The sequence below is a fragment of the Rutilus rutilus genome (genome assembly GCF_951802725.1).
Source record: "Rutilus rutilus genome assembly, chromosome: 20".
Taxonomy (NCBI): Eukaryota; Metazoa; Chordata; class Actinopteri; order Cypriniformes; family Leuciscidae; genus Rutilus; species Rutilus rutilus.
The window spans coordinates 8755335-8768216 of NC_140225.1; the positions used below are offsets into that span (position 1 = coordinate 8755335).

The 12882-nt window shown below is 39.5% G+C and overlaps 2 protein-coding genes across 3 annotated transcripts in view; one reads left to right on the forward strand and one right to left on the reverse strand.

Moving 5' to 3' along the window:
* Positions 1 to 2053, forward strand: part of gfra4a (GDNF family receptor alpha 4a) — a 109179-nt gene extending 107126 nt beyond the window's left edge. Inside the window, exon 8 of the mRNA XM_084391203.1 lies at positions 627 to 2053. Within this exon, the coding sequence (XP_084247329.1) occupies positions 627 to 761 (135 nt within the window). The 3' untranslated portion in view covers positions 762 to 2053. The remainder of the gene's footprint in view (positions 1 to 626) is intronic.
* Positions 2054 to 4279: 2226 nt separating this feature from the next.
* atrn (attractin) overlaps positions 4280 to 12882 on the reverse strand; it is an 81398-nt gene continuing 72795 nt past the window's right edge. For both annotated transcript variants that reach the window (XM_084391187.1, XM_084391186.1), the window contains exons 27-29: positions 12062 to 12169; positions 6349 to 6463; positions 4280 to 6228 (exon numbers count right to left, since the gene is read on the reverse strand). In XM_084391187.1, the coding sequence (XP_084247313.1) occupies positions 6104 to 6228; positions 6349 to 6463; positions 12062 to 12169 (348 nt within the window). In that variant the 3' untranslated portion in view covers positions 4280 to 6103. The remainder of the gene's footprint in view (positions 6229 to 6348; positions 6464 to 12061; positions 12170 to 12882) is intronic.

Genomic DNA, 12882 nt, shown 5'->3' on the forward strand with positions numbered 1-12882 from the left:
AAACTGAAGTGTTACCCAAATCACATATTGTTTGGGTTTGTACATTTTTTTTTTTTACATTTTTCTAACAATTACATGGATTAGAGTCAGATTTGTACTGTATGTCTGTCTGAACAAAGCCATAGATATGTGTTTGTCTCACTGCTAACAGAAAACCATCCTACATGATTACTGTTGCTTGTTTCCTTGCCTGGCCAAGCTCACCACACTAGTCTGGATTTATGGTTTTAGAGGGGTTTTGGGATTTGTCAGCTGGACCAGACTGGGAGACCAGTTAAGACTAGCAAAGCACCTTACTGTAGACTGACTTAAGCTGTTGTTTTGTTCTTTTCTAATGCAGTGATTCTCAACTTGTCTCAATCAGGACACATATTTTGCAATGGAACACAATGCCGCAATCATTCAGAATTGAATTCTGAGAGCATTGTGCTCTCAGGAGCCAATCATCTATGCAACTAAACCTGTATTTATAATCAGGTGCACATTATTTGATCTTGTATAGCTTTGTTTATGCATCCATCAAGTACTGTATCTGTTAGGATAAAATTCGTAATAACAAAGTGAAAAAGATCAAGCGTAAAAAGCATATGTATCTAAAGCTGTCACTCGTTCTTTTTGTTCTGTAGATGAATGAGAGAGACAGACTGTGGGGCGACTCCACGCTCCCGCCCCCTGATCTCTATGACTCCAGTCCTGAAGCAGCCCACCTGGCCATGTTCATGTGGCTCCTCCCCTTCCTGCTGCTGGCTCTCCAACTTTAAAATCAAGCAACCAATCAAAGCACCACCGAACTGGGACAGCGTGCGTGTGTTCATGAGTTTTAACTTCCACATCACAGCAACACGTTCAGAGAGGACAGCACAGCAAAACTCTTTAAATATGAAACCCTGCTCCATTCCTCAACGCAAATTAGTGATTCATTGTTTGGATGTTCACAATGACTGATTTCAAGGGTTTAAATAATTGTGTGTGTGTGTGTGTATCTCTCATATTTTGGACTGAAGTTGGTGCCCGTGTAAGATAAACCCCCCTCTCTTCAAAGCGAGCGAAAAAAATGAAAAAACAACTACCTGTTCATCATCCATATTTTAATATCTATTTTTCCCAGCTCTTTCGAATGGATGGTGTTGGTACGTGTGTTGTATATTCACCCGGATAGAAGTGTGTTATGTGATGTTTGCTTGAAGAAGCACAGGAACAAGTGGTAAGAGAGAGGAAACTGATGTAACGCACTAAAAGTGTCTATGATGTGAGCTCTTTCACGGGCTTCAGAGGGTTACAGAGACGTCTTTATTTTTGTAATGTGGCTGTATTGTTCAGATGTACATCCCACAGGCTGTTTTACCCCAGCAGTCCTTGAGTGCAACGTTTGCTAAGAAAATGGCACAGATGTGAAGAGCAGCAGAGGTTAAAGGATCTTGATGGAGGCCACGATCATTGAGCAGTTCTTGTACACTTCACCTGTTAGTATGGGTGTTTGAAATACTGCATCAAACTGCTTATTTGCAAATGGAAAAAGAAGCACAAAACACCCTGTTAAACAAAGCACTTTCTGTTCATGTGAATTCAAGCAGCTTAATCATATTTCCTAACAAACCGTTTGTCTCAGCCAATCAAAATGAGCACAAGGGTCCGTCGATTGTCTCCAATGACTGACGACAGAGCACTCGACATCTGCAGTTGTGTTGCTTTTTTATTTTTCGATTGACAACCAAGGTGAGTGAAAATTAAATGCTTTGACCCTCAACAACCTTCAGAGACTATTGACAACCAGCGACCGGCGTCAAAAAAACAACAAAAAAACGGGGAAAAGCATTCCTGTCTAATGGGTTGAATTTGTGGATTTTACTTGTTTTTTCCTGAAAAATAAAGCTGCCAGATACGGATGTACAGAATAATGTTTATGTTGTGAATAAGTGCCAGTTTGTTATGATCTGCAGACTCTGAATCTCAGATCTGCGGATGGAAAATGCCTGTGAGATTTTTCATATGATGTCGTCCACGTTTTTGTTGTCCCACAGAAAAAATAAATTGTGTTGTAGTGAATTATATCTTTAAAAACAGCTGAGAAAGCATTATAAAATGAGCCAAAATAGGTAAGAATTAATCAAGGGGATTCATGAATGACTGATGTTGTAATTCTGCAGAAATCAGTTCTGTGTGCACAGATTGTGTGTGGGCCCGCTGATCAGCTCAAGCTGAGGGGGTAATGAGTAACTGAGGGAATGAAGTAACCCTCATTTATTTGGAGCACAGTCGTTGCATTGCCACCTATGTGCATCGTCTGGGTCAGCACACACATCCACACTGCCCTTCAGCATGAACAACCTCCGACAAAACGAAACACCCACAACTGTCACAGACACAAAACTACTATAGGACATCTGAACATCTCGACTCGGGAAGGACGACAAATGTTCAGAGGTTTGCTGGCGTACCAAATCACTCTGAAACCATGGCTGTTATAATCATGGTAATCATCATGTCATGTTATTCATGTGTATGGAATGTATAGAATTCTCACTCTCTGCCCAATCCCCAACCCCACAGCAAAACAAGGACTGTCTATGAATAGAAACTAATAATAATAATAAAAAAAACTATTTTACTTCACTTTCAGATTAAATATTGACTACCAAGATAAACTTTTTTATTATTATTTTATTTTTTGTTTGTTTGCAGTTTTTACAACCTTGTTACAATTTGGAATGTTTAAATATAGTTTAAAACCCTTAATTGTCATTGAGTTATATAAAATGTGTTTTAATAAAAGGATACTCTGGGTAACAAGGTTTAAAGTAAAAAAAAGTCCCACTGCGGTCAATCATTTTATCCCTTAAGACTCATCTTTGATCATCAAAATGACATTTAATTTTTTTTTTTTTTTTTGTGAAACACTCTTGATTCAATTGTTATATGAGGAGCCATGAATATGCAAATTAGCCCCTGCTTCCACTCAATCACAGGAGCTCAGAATACCTGATCCACTCAGCTGTAGTAAACGCTACACGATGACATGTGGACATATTTGTTTAATACAGCTATATACATGTTTGAACCAGAAACTGAAGAAGAGAAAGAGGAAGAGAGAGTTATACAAGGCCGTCTACAAGTCGATGTATCATAATGGTAATAATGCGTTTTATGTATCGCGCTCTACAACGTCGGAAACATAGCGGTAATTGATATAATACGCTTTCGTCTTTACTATGTTATCAAACAGAGCTGTATTGCTAATGTTCAGCTCAGACAGCTAGGAAGTCAGACAGTGGAGCAAAGCCCCGCCCCGCACGTTGACTGGATTGGTCACGGTTTGTGACGGTAGGAAACGGGAGCAGCTTCAAACCGCGTTTTTGAGACCATCTTTGGTAAACTGCAGTTTTAAGGAGAAAATATTCAACAATAGATTGGACTGATGAATTTGCACATGGTAAACGGACATAAACAACATTAAAAACTTTTAGGTTTGAAAACGTCTGTTACTTAGCAAAGGACAGCTAGTTTGTAGTAGTTTGCTTACAGGGTTGAATGACTGATATTAAGGATTGCAGCCAACATTATAATGTGTGTATAAATTGAGAAAATGGAATGCAAGGATTCACTTGTACTCACGTCACGTGATGCCATGATGTTGAAGAGTCCAAATGATGACTTTCATGGTCATGTAACTTAATGTAAAAAAAAAAAATTGTTTTAACTGGACAAATCATGCAGTAACAGATGCCTGCAAAATGTGGGACAGCTAAATAGCACATTCATGATAATTAAACAAAATATTTCTACTACAAAGAAAATTGATGTATGATTTTAACTGGTTGCATATAGTTGATTGAGATGGCACAGGGTAAAATGACCATTTTAAGGAAAGTGCCACAACCTCTTGGAATATTTACAATCCCCGCTAGTGTATTTGATCAAATGCAAATATATAGCTAATGGTGAGAATTTCCATTCAATTACGGAGCAGCACAGTATCTCTACTATATCTGAAGCGGCGAGACTTTGACAGCTCACTCGTAATCCCATTTCGACTGCGTCTGTTCTGAAGAGGCTCTGGATAAAAGCTCTCGCCGAGCTGAGGAAGTTGTCACGATGTTGTATCCTTATCCGCTTGCTGATAAGGACATAATGCATTTAATCTGGCCTGTTCTCAAACAAGTTGAAATGTTTACACTAGCACACTATGCTTTGATAAAACAATTGTACATTAGATGCAGAAGTGTTAAGCCATACAGTAGTTTCCCCTTGAGCTAGACAAATGACTCAACAGTAAAAAAATAATGCAAAAGTGAGCTTGTTACCTCATTAAATAAATGATGGATTATTAACAAAGAACACTACAATTTCACTCAACATCAGAACAACTGATTTACAGGCAGTCGTTGTCATTTTACCATTTAATTATAGACAAAATGTTCTATGTCATTCTTTATGTACACATAATTACAAGGTCAGTTTAAATTTTCAGGGTTTTTCTTCTTTAAAGTAGGCAGCTAGTTTAAAGTTTGTTCATGACATTCGCCATCTTACATACAAAAGAAGCTGCAATGCAGTCACATTTCAAAAGCCTGGGATACTCCTCCCTCCAAGTGCATTAAGTTGCTTAACAGAGACGGCATTCACATTACTGTCCATCACTATGTACAAAAAAACTTGAGTGCACTTGCTGCTACATTATACATATTAACAAACTACAGACTCCATATCTACAGTATCACTGTATATATATGGTGCAGTCGGTGTGCGAGGAGTACTGTTTGATGCTTACAGAGAAAAGCATTGTGAGAATTAGCTTCCATCTGAAGGAAGAGAGACCAGCTCCTTTCATTAGACCACTTTGTGTGTAGGTGTGAGTGCGGTTTTCCCTTTTGGGCCCTAAAAGATCGAGAGATGGGTGTCACAGGACATGAGTTTTCCATTGAGATCACGGACAGATTAATGACATCCTGTTTAGGCTGTCAGAACTAGATGTTTTGTTCTGGTCTAGCGACCTGTGTCACTTTATTCATGGCACTCTAAACGCACCAAGAACCAGCAAGCAGGTCATCTGTGCAGTCTCGAAACAGCCGCACGCCAGGATAATGAAAGATGTAATGACTGCGCTGCTACACACACTTAAACCAGTTTAGATTTCATAATGTCACATTTGCTCACTCTATCTCTGACCTTTCCTTTGCACAAAGCAATGCACTCCATATCCTGGAGAATACGTATCCCACGCTGGTCCAGGTTTGTGCATTTGTGTATGCAGATAATCCTTTGCCAGCCCAAAATGACATCTGACATTTTGAGAAACCCAAACAAGGTCCTTGCTCGCTGCTGCCTGCCTGCAGTCTCCTTTTATTTCTTCTTTCCTTGAAACGTGCATGAGAAATGGGCTGAGATTTCAGATAAGAGAGAAGTGAGAGGGAGTAAATGATAAAAGCAGCAGCAGCACTATCGTTACGGCAAACAGAAACACTCATGTCTCGGATCACATATGAAAGGAGGTAACTCAAAAGAGAATGGAAGGATGTGAAAAAGCTCCAATGTAGATGAAACATGAAAAGCTCGGGAGAGACGTCACAGATGACCTGTAAAGTCAAACGCTTGTAAACATACCAGGTCGTCGTGTTTTATTCCAGAGAGTTGGCGCACCAACCGCACACCAAATTAGACATGATTAATTATTATTAAGAAATAAAAGCAATTTGAGTTGACAGGACTAATACCACCATGATTAAAGAGACAAAGACGCACTATATGCCTCTAAAACACCCCCTGTACTGTATGTGTGTTTGTGTTATAGCCATGCAGCCAAAGAGCCTCTCTAGAAGGGAACCGTTTGTGTGTTGCCTTCGACAGAGATGCAGCAGTGCAAGGATTCCTCCTCCTGATTGTAAAAATGGAATAAAATAATTGAAATAAGTTAAATATCATAAAGTGGCCCAGGATAAGTCTTATCAGTCAGGGTCACATAGGAGTTCATTTCCTGTAGTGTTCCAAAAGAGGTCCAGTTTCTCCAATCAGAGTCCAGTTGGCTTCGATTGCCTCTCCTATGAATGTGACCCAGCCATAAGCGCGTGTTCCTGTGACTCCGAGGTCAGAGGACGATGGGTAAATGTCAGATGCAGGTGGCGGGTTGTGCTAATGGCTGCTGTTTGCGGCTACGCAAGCCTCCCGACTTCTCCTTGTATCCCAGACACATCTGCTGAGAGACGTCCACTAATGCACTACCTACTGCCAGACCTGAGAAGAGAGAAGACAAAGAGGTGTTTCTGACCGTCATTATCATGGCCTCGGCAGCAGAAAGTGTAAAAATGTTCAGCACTCAGTGTGGGGGCAAATTGCATTGACTCGCCAACCCACCTGACTGTCCTGGAGGTGGAATACCGCCGGGGCTTCTGGGTAATCTAACGAAGATGGAGAGCACCGCTGCCTTGTTCCCAAAACAGGGCTCCAAAGCTATGGGCTTAGGCACAGACTGTGAGAAAGGAGAGAAATAGTTACAAAAATGTTCAGATGAGAAAATGCTTTGATATTGCATTTTTTCCCAATTTAATAGAACATTTCTCTTACAAAATGATATTATCAGCAATGGTAACATTGAGTGAAAACTTCATTTCAAATTTTACACTACCATTCAAAAGTCTGTGGTGTATAGAGAGTTGGAGAGCGAGAAATATTACAATTTAAAATGTTTCCTATTTTAATATATTTTGTAAAGGTAATTTTTTCCTTTAAATGGCAAAACTGAATTTGTAAATTGAAGTTTCAAATTTCTACACCTTCATTCCAGTCATATTCAAAACCGGTAGAATAGCTGATATATGCACACCTGGAATCATTGGTATCTTATATTGCTGCATTATACACTTTTCCCCATAACATCTTAACAGTGGTAAAATCACTGCACCAAATAGCATTTTGCAGGAAATACTTAGATAAACCATGTTACTTTTACATGTACCAGTGAACTGGAATGACTGCTATATTCCAAGGCACTGAACTTCAAAGAATACCATGGCATTACAATGGTACTTGCACAAAAAAAACATGCAAGTATTGTATGTTAATGCACATGTGGTGCAGGGCTGAAAGCACATGACCTTCTGTTTTTGAACACATGCACAAATCATATTCCAGCTTTGACCCATTTCGCATTTCGCATTTTGCCCTTAGTCCAAAGACTTGCATAAACTCTCTTTTATGCACACACTTAGTCTTTTTGCTTAACTGCCGAGTTTCCCCAGTGTGTATGCTTGGTATTAGTCATTGAACAGTCTTTTTGATGCATACGCACTGAGTGTTTGTGTGCTTACTGCGGCTCTTCTTCCCCCATTCACATACCCTCCCCTCTGTACAGCACGCTTGCATATTCATTCCTCCTTTTCTTCATATATTCTTCTTTAAACCACTTCTTATCCTACAGAGGCCAGTTCACCCCCTCACTCCTCTATCTCTCTCTCTCTCTCTCTCTCTCTCTCTCCTCCTGGCACTTTCCCACTGTCAATTCAGAGCAGGGGGGAACACCATTTATCTTTAACACCATACACACCTACTCTTTCAGCACACAAAAAGAAGAAACTCCTAAAGAATTCAATTACAGCCGCTGAGAGCAACGGCATGAGTATGGAGGGGTGTACTGCTGTATGTATGTATATATATATGTGCGTTTATTACGTTTCCACTCAGGTGATTATCTGAGGCAACCAGACTGAGTAAGCAGAAGACAGGTTCTGTTTAATTAACTCTTATAATTAAAAAAGAAAACGAGAGCGACGGCGAGTGAGCGAGAAGGCAGAGGTATACGGAGTGTGTCAGAGGCCACATACTATAGCACTGAATCCTCGGATGTCCACTGAGCTCATGCGCTACATTCTTGTTTAGTCGTGTTTACTTTAGTTTCACACCCTCAGGGCCCTTCTATGAGATTTGTGAGAAATAACTGCATTTATAGCTTTTTGCTATCAAGGACGGCTGGATTGTAATTACGTTTAGACCTTGATAGTGAGCATAGGACATTGATGGAGCAGGAGTGAGAACTCAGCAAAGAGGTAAATCTAAATCAAATCTTTACTCTAGGGTTGTCATTACAGTGTTAGGACAACAAACACTACGAAACAGTAATTACAAACCAGCCATTCTTGAAATCAAATCCAGCTGTAATACTATGTAATGCAGTTATTAGTTACAAATCTCAGAGTGGTCAAGAAGCCTTGAAACTAAAGTAAACGATTAAAGAAAGCTTCATCTAACTAGACACTGAAAGTGGAAGTGTTCTTGCTGTTAAAAACGTGAGGCACAGGTGAGTGGATGGGGGGAAAAAGTGCAAGGTCTAGAGACGCGCTGAACTTTTTTTTTAACTTGAGCACCACTGTTTTAGAACGTCAGCGAGACACTGCAAAAGATGTCCGTCTAGCACGTGTTTACATGGAAAAACAATGGAAAGGTAGCGCAGTGGAATGGAAAAACACATTCTGTGTGAATGAGTGTGTATTCAGACCTGTAGATTGTTTGCTTTGTTCCCAGACAGGGATTAAAATTGTTACAATGTTGCAGTATCTTCTTGGTTCATTTCACTTTCACAACATTTCTAAAAGAACCCAAAATTTGTTAATACAAGTCATGTGCGAGTAAACGGTCCTCTCAGTGGTCAGAGTGCATCGGTTTATGTTCCGGGATTCCAGATGGATAGACAACGGCTCCGCAGGCTTATTGTGGCTTTCTTTGTAGCGGCCATTATATTTTAAACAGGATACATAGCTTCGTCGGGACAACATTCTCACCATGTAACTATTTCGGAGAATTCTATCATTTTAAAAATAAAAAGGCGTGATTTGGCTTTCAATGACGATGGCCTACTTCCCCCATCAGTGCATTATGATGCAGCCTGGTTCGCTGGTCCGTTGGGTCGGATTGCTTACTCGCCACAAGCAAACTGCTCTAGAGTATGTGCAGATCCAAGCATGTCTGCAGTGTTCATATATGCATAAACGAACCGAACTAAGGGAGAAAACATACACTCCAAATGAACAAGATGTGAAAACACAGATATTTAGTCTGAGACGTAAAACCTAGTGAGCTGCTATTCCCGGCACATTCCCGAAAATCTATACCACCTTATAGTACACAGTTTTAGCCAATTTATCCAGGAGCATCACTTGTATCCTTCAAAGATCAGGCAATCCTAGTATTCACTATGGAAAGCTCTGTGAAAATTTTCACCCAAGATGATATATTTAGTTGAGGGAAATATATTGTATTTTCTACTTAAAAATCAATACAATTATTTAATTTATAGTTGTGGGTAAAAACACAGATTTTCCAATTGATGGCAATCTTTATTTCAACAATTCAGAGATTAATTCTTAAAAAAAAACAAGATCGATCTTGTATTCTATGCCTATTTTCAGCCAACATATATAACTCCCTCAACTGCATAGTTTGAGCCCTGTTATAAATATATAAATTGATGAATATTTTTGTAATGCCCCAAGAAAATTCCCTGTATCCCTGTTGAAACCTCTGTAGTGCAACTCTTGAAACAAATAACTCTTTTAATGAAGTTCAAAAAGACAAGTTACTGATTTTAAATCACTCTAGGGCTTTTCACACTTTGCTTAACCCCAGATTATCTTTCTAGACTCAAGAAACGTTTCAAACTTGTAATTTAGAAGAGGGGCATGAATTGCAAAAAACACATACAAACCATATACTGTCGTAAGTTGGCTTCTCGTTTTATTTTTAGAAGCATTTCTATCCATTCGTTATGTAGTATGTACGAAGACAAAAATGCGGAAATGTATACAAGATATTTATCATGCAGAAAGGAAGAAGTTGTAAAGTAATACACTGCCCAGCCCAAAAAAAAAAAAATAGGCTTTGGATTTAAATAGGCAAATGCTAACGAGTCTATAATTGGATCATTATTGCAGTGATTATTATGTTTCTAGCATGTTATATGTTTGGCAACAGTTGCACCTCTTGATGGAAATAAATGTTGTGATGTTATTTCCACCAAGAGGTGCATCAATTTTTGGACAAGATCTTATATTGGCAATGCAAGAGTCCAGCACTCTGTAAAGTCTCCTCTCTGGGAAAATGATTCTTCGTGCTCCCTCCCACTATTCTTTCACAATTTGAGCCAGATGCATCTTGACACTGTCTTCCTACATGGTTGTTTAAGAAATAAAAATATTCACACTTCATCAATTAAGGTTAAAGGGGTCATATAATGGTACATGCACTTTTACAAGTTGATTGCACTGAAATGTCTGTTGGCAGTGCCTGTACACAACCATCCTATCATGATAAAAATCCATCCAGTGGTTTTGTTTTAATCTCCTTATATGTTTGACCATCTCTGAAATCAAGCCGTTCGATATTGTGACGTCATAAGATCGTACGCCCCTCCCGCTATTGTGATTGACAGCCGTGTTTCAACACAAGACCCGCCCTGAGCAAGCTGTGACAGCCGTCGTCATAGTAGTCCGCCATTGTTGATATGCTGGAGTAGAATGGCGTCTAAGCGATTGTGGTGTTCTGTTCTTAGATGTAATAAGGAACACAGCAGTCATTTGGATGTTCCTAAATCCGAGCCGTTGAAGAAGCAGTGGCTGAGTTTTGTTTTTGAAGCCATATGCCCAAAGGATTGACGCGGGGATTCCCTCACGGGGATTCCCCACGATCTTCTGTGCTTTCATGTTTGCGCGAATCATTTCACACCAGACAGCTTCACAAACGAGACAAAACGGATCGGTACCAACGTGTTCCTGCTGAACCTCCAGAAGATGTGAGTGTAATGTTTTATTAACCTTTATATTAGTATTTATATTAATCTTTGCGAAATTTGCAAACCTTGCTGCAGGCTTCACGATGAATGCGTCTAAGGTTTACACTCAGGGTACATTACGGCATGTTTTCTATGTACGACGTTCTCAATATAATTCATAATCCCACGTTTATAACGAATAACACGTGGTTATTGTGTTAGATACGGTCAGAGAATGTCTAATACGGTGTACCCACAGAACAGAGGGGCGGGGTGAGCAAAGCTCATTATCATTTAAAGACACATGCACTGAAACGGCGTGCTGAAAACAGAGCTGTTTTTGACCAGGTAAAATGAGTGTTTTCTTACAATACTAATGAGAATTTTTAATTAAAGTATATTACAAACTTTTAATTTAGACCCTAAAGAATCATATTAGCTTGTTCAAAAATGGCATTATATGACCCCTTTAAAAGAACTGTTACCAAACATATAACATGCTAGAAACATCATAATCACAGCAATAATGATCCAATCATAGACTCTTAAGCGTTTGCCTATTTATTTGCCTTTTTTTTTGCCAGGTGAAGCTAGAGTTAAATATACCTGTTTTTTTCCAATCATGGTTGCTGACACCACAAATATGCAAATAAGAACACTAACCCAGGGTTTTTAGGAATAGCAGTGTGAAATGCCAGACTACAAATACCCAGAAAAATAAATGCAAACCCCGGGTAAAGCATACGCAATGTGAAAAGTAAAGCAAGATAACCCAAGATTCCCATTCCCAGGGTTTAGAATGATCCAGGGTTAACTATTTCAAGTGTGAAAAGTCCTTCTGAAACGCTTCCCTCTATAATTAACAACATTAGCAGAGAGAATTTTAAAGTGACGCAAAACAGACATCACACCCATAAAATCAAGAGCTGGTGAATTGCAATCAAAGCAGGAGATCTATAATGATAAAAGCCCATCCGTTTGATGAAAAACGGACTATTGCACCAAATATTTGTGCGCTACTGTATTTACTTTTGTGCTTATTTGAGCAGTGAATCATTAACTTAGCAACATATGCTAATGAGTAACTATTGGATTAAATTGGTGCTTCACATTAGAAGCACACGTGTGACCAGACCTAAGACAGTTCAAATGAAGGCAGTTGCTTATGTAGACAGCAGACAAGCTCACTAGGTTTTGGAACAGAGCCAGTGACTCAGCTTTCAGTTCATTCCCAACATTAACATATGCAGTAACTGCACTCCCTCTTAAAGCCAACTCTGATGTCACCATCCGAAAGGTCACGCTAACCTTCACATTTCCACCAATCAGGTCTGGCGGCTCCTCGTCCGTCTCCAAGGCGACGTTGATGGTGGCGAATGGTCTGCTGGCCATCTGCTGCATTTCTCGCAGGAGTTGCTGAGGAAGAGAAGAGGAAGATTATCCAACAGTGTTACATTCACACACAAACAAGCATACGGCTCTGTGCGCCGTTAAAGCCGAGATCAATATAGAGGTGAACGTTGAAACAACACGGCTTGAAAAAGATGCAGGTTGAATTTAAAAGAGAGAAGGCCAGATTGAATAAAGCTTGTGTGAGCACATAAACGCATAAAAGGACCATAAAGATGAAGTCAAACAAAAGGGAACTGTAGTGCATATCTGCACAGCCTTTTAACTGTCAGAGACGGAGAGAGAGAGCGTACAGAGAACAGATCAAACGCTTTTAAAGCATAATTGATGCCACTCTTTGCTTATATCTCAGGATATTAAAGGATGCAAACACATAAATTGGCACAAATCATCCAGTAAAGAAGGGGGAAATGAAAAGGTTATATGCAGGTATGGAACCATCTGATAAGTGTAGATATTACAATTTCAAGAGCTGTGCTCAAGTGTTTTCTATTTTAGATTTTGAGATACGTCTTTGAATGTCTGTCAACAAATATGGGTAGGACTAATGGCACGCGACAGACTCGAACCGGCATCATTCATGAGGTACACTGTGATTTTGAAAATAATATGTTGATTCTGGCTGGAACAACATTCCTGTCTGAAAATTTAGTCCTAACACTACCCCTCTACCCTTAAACATAACCCAACCCTAAAATCAATGTGAATAACACTGAAGT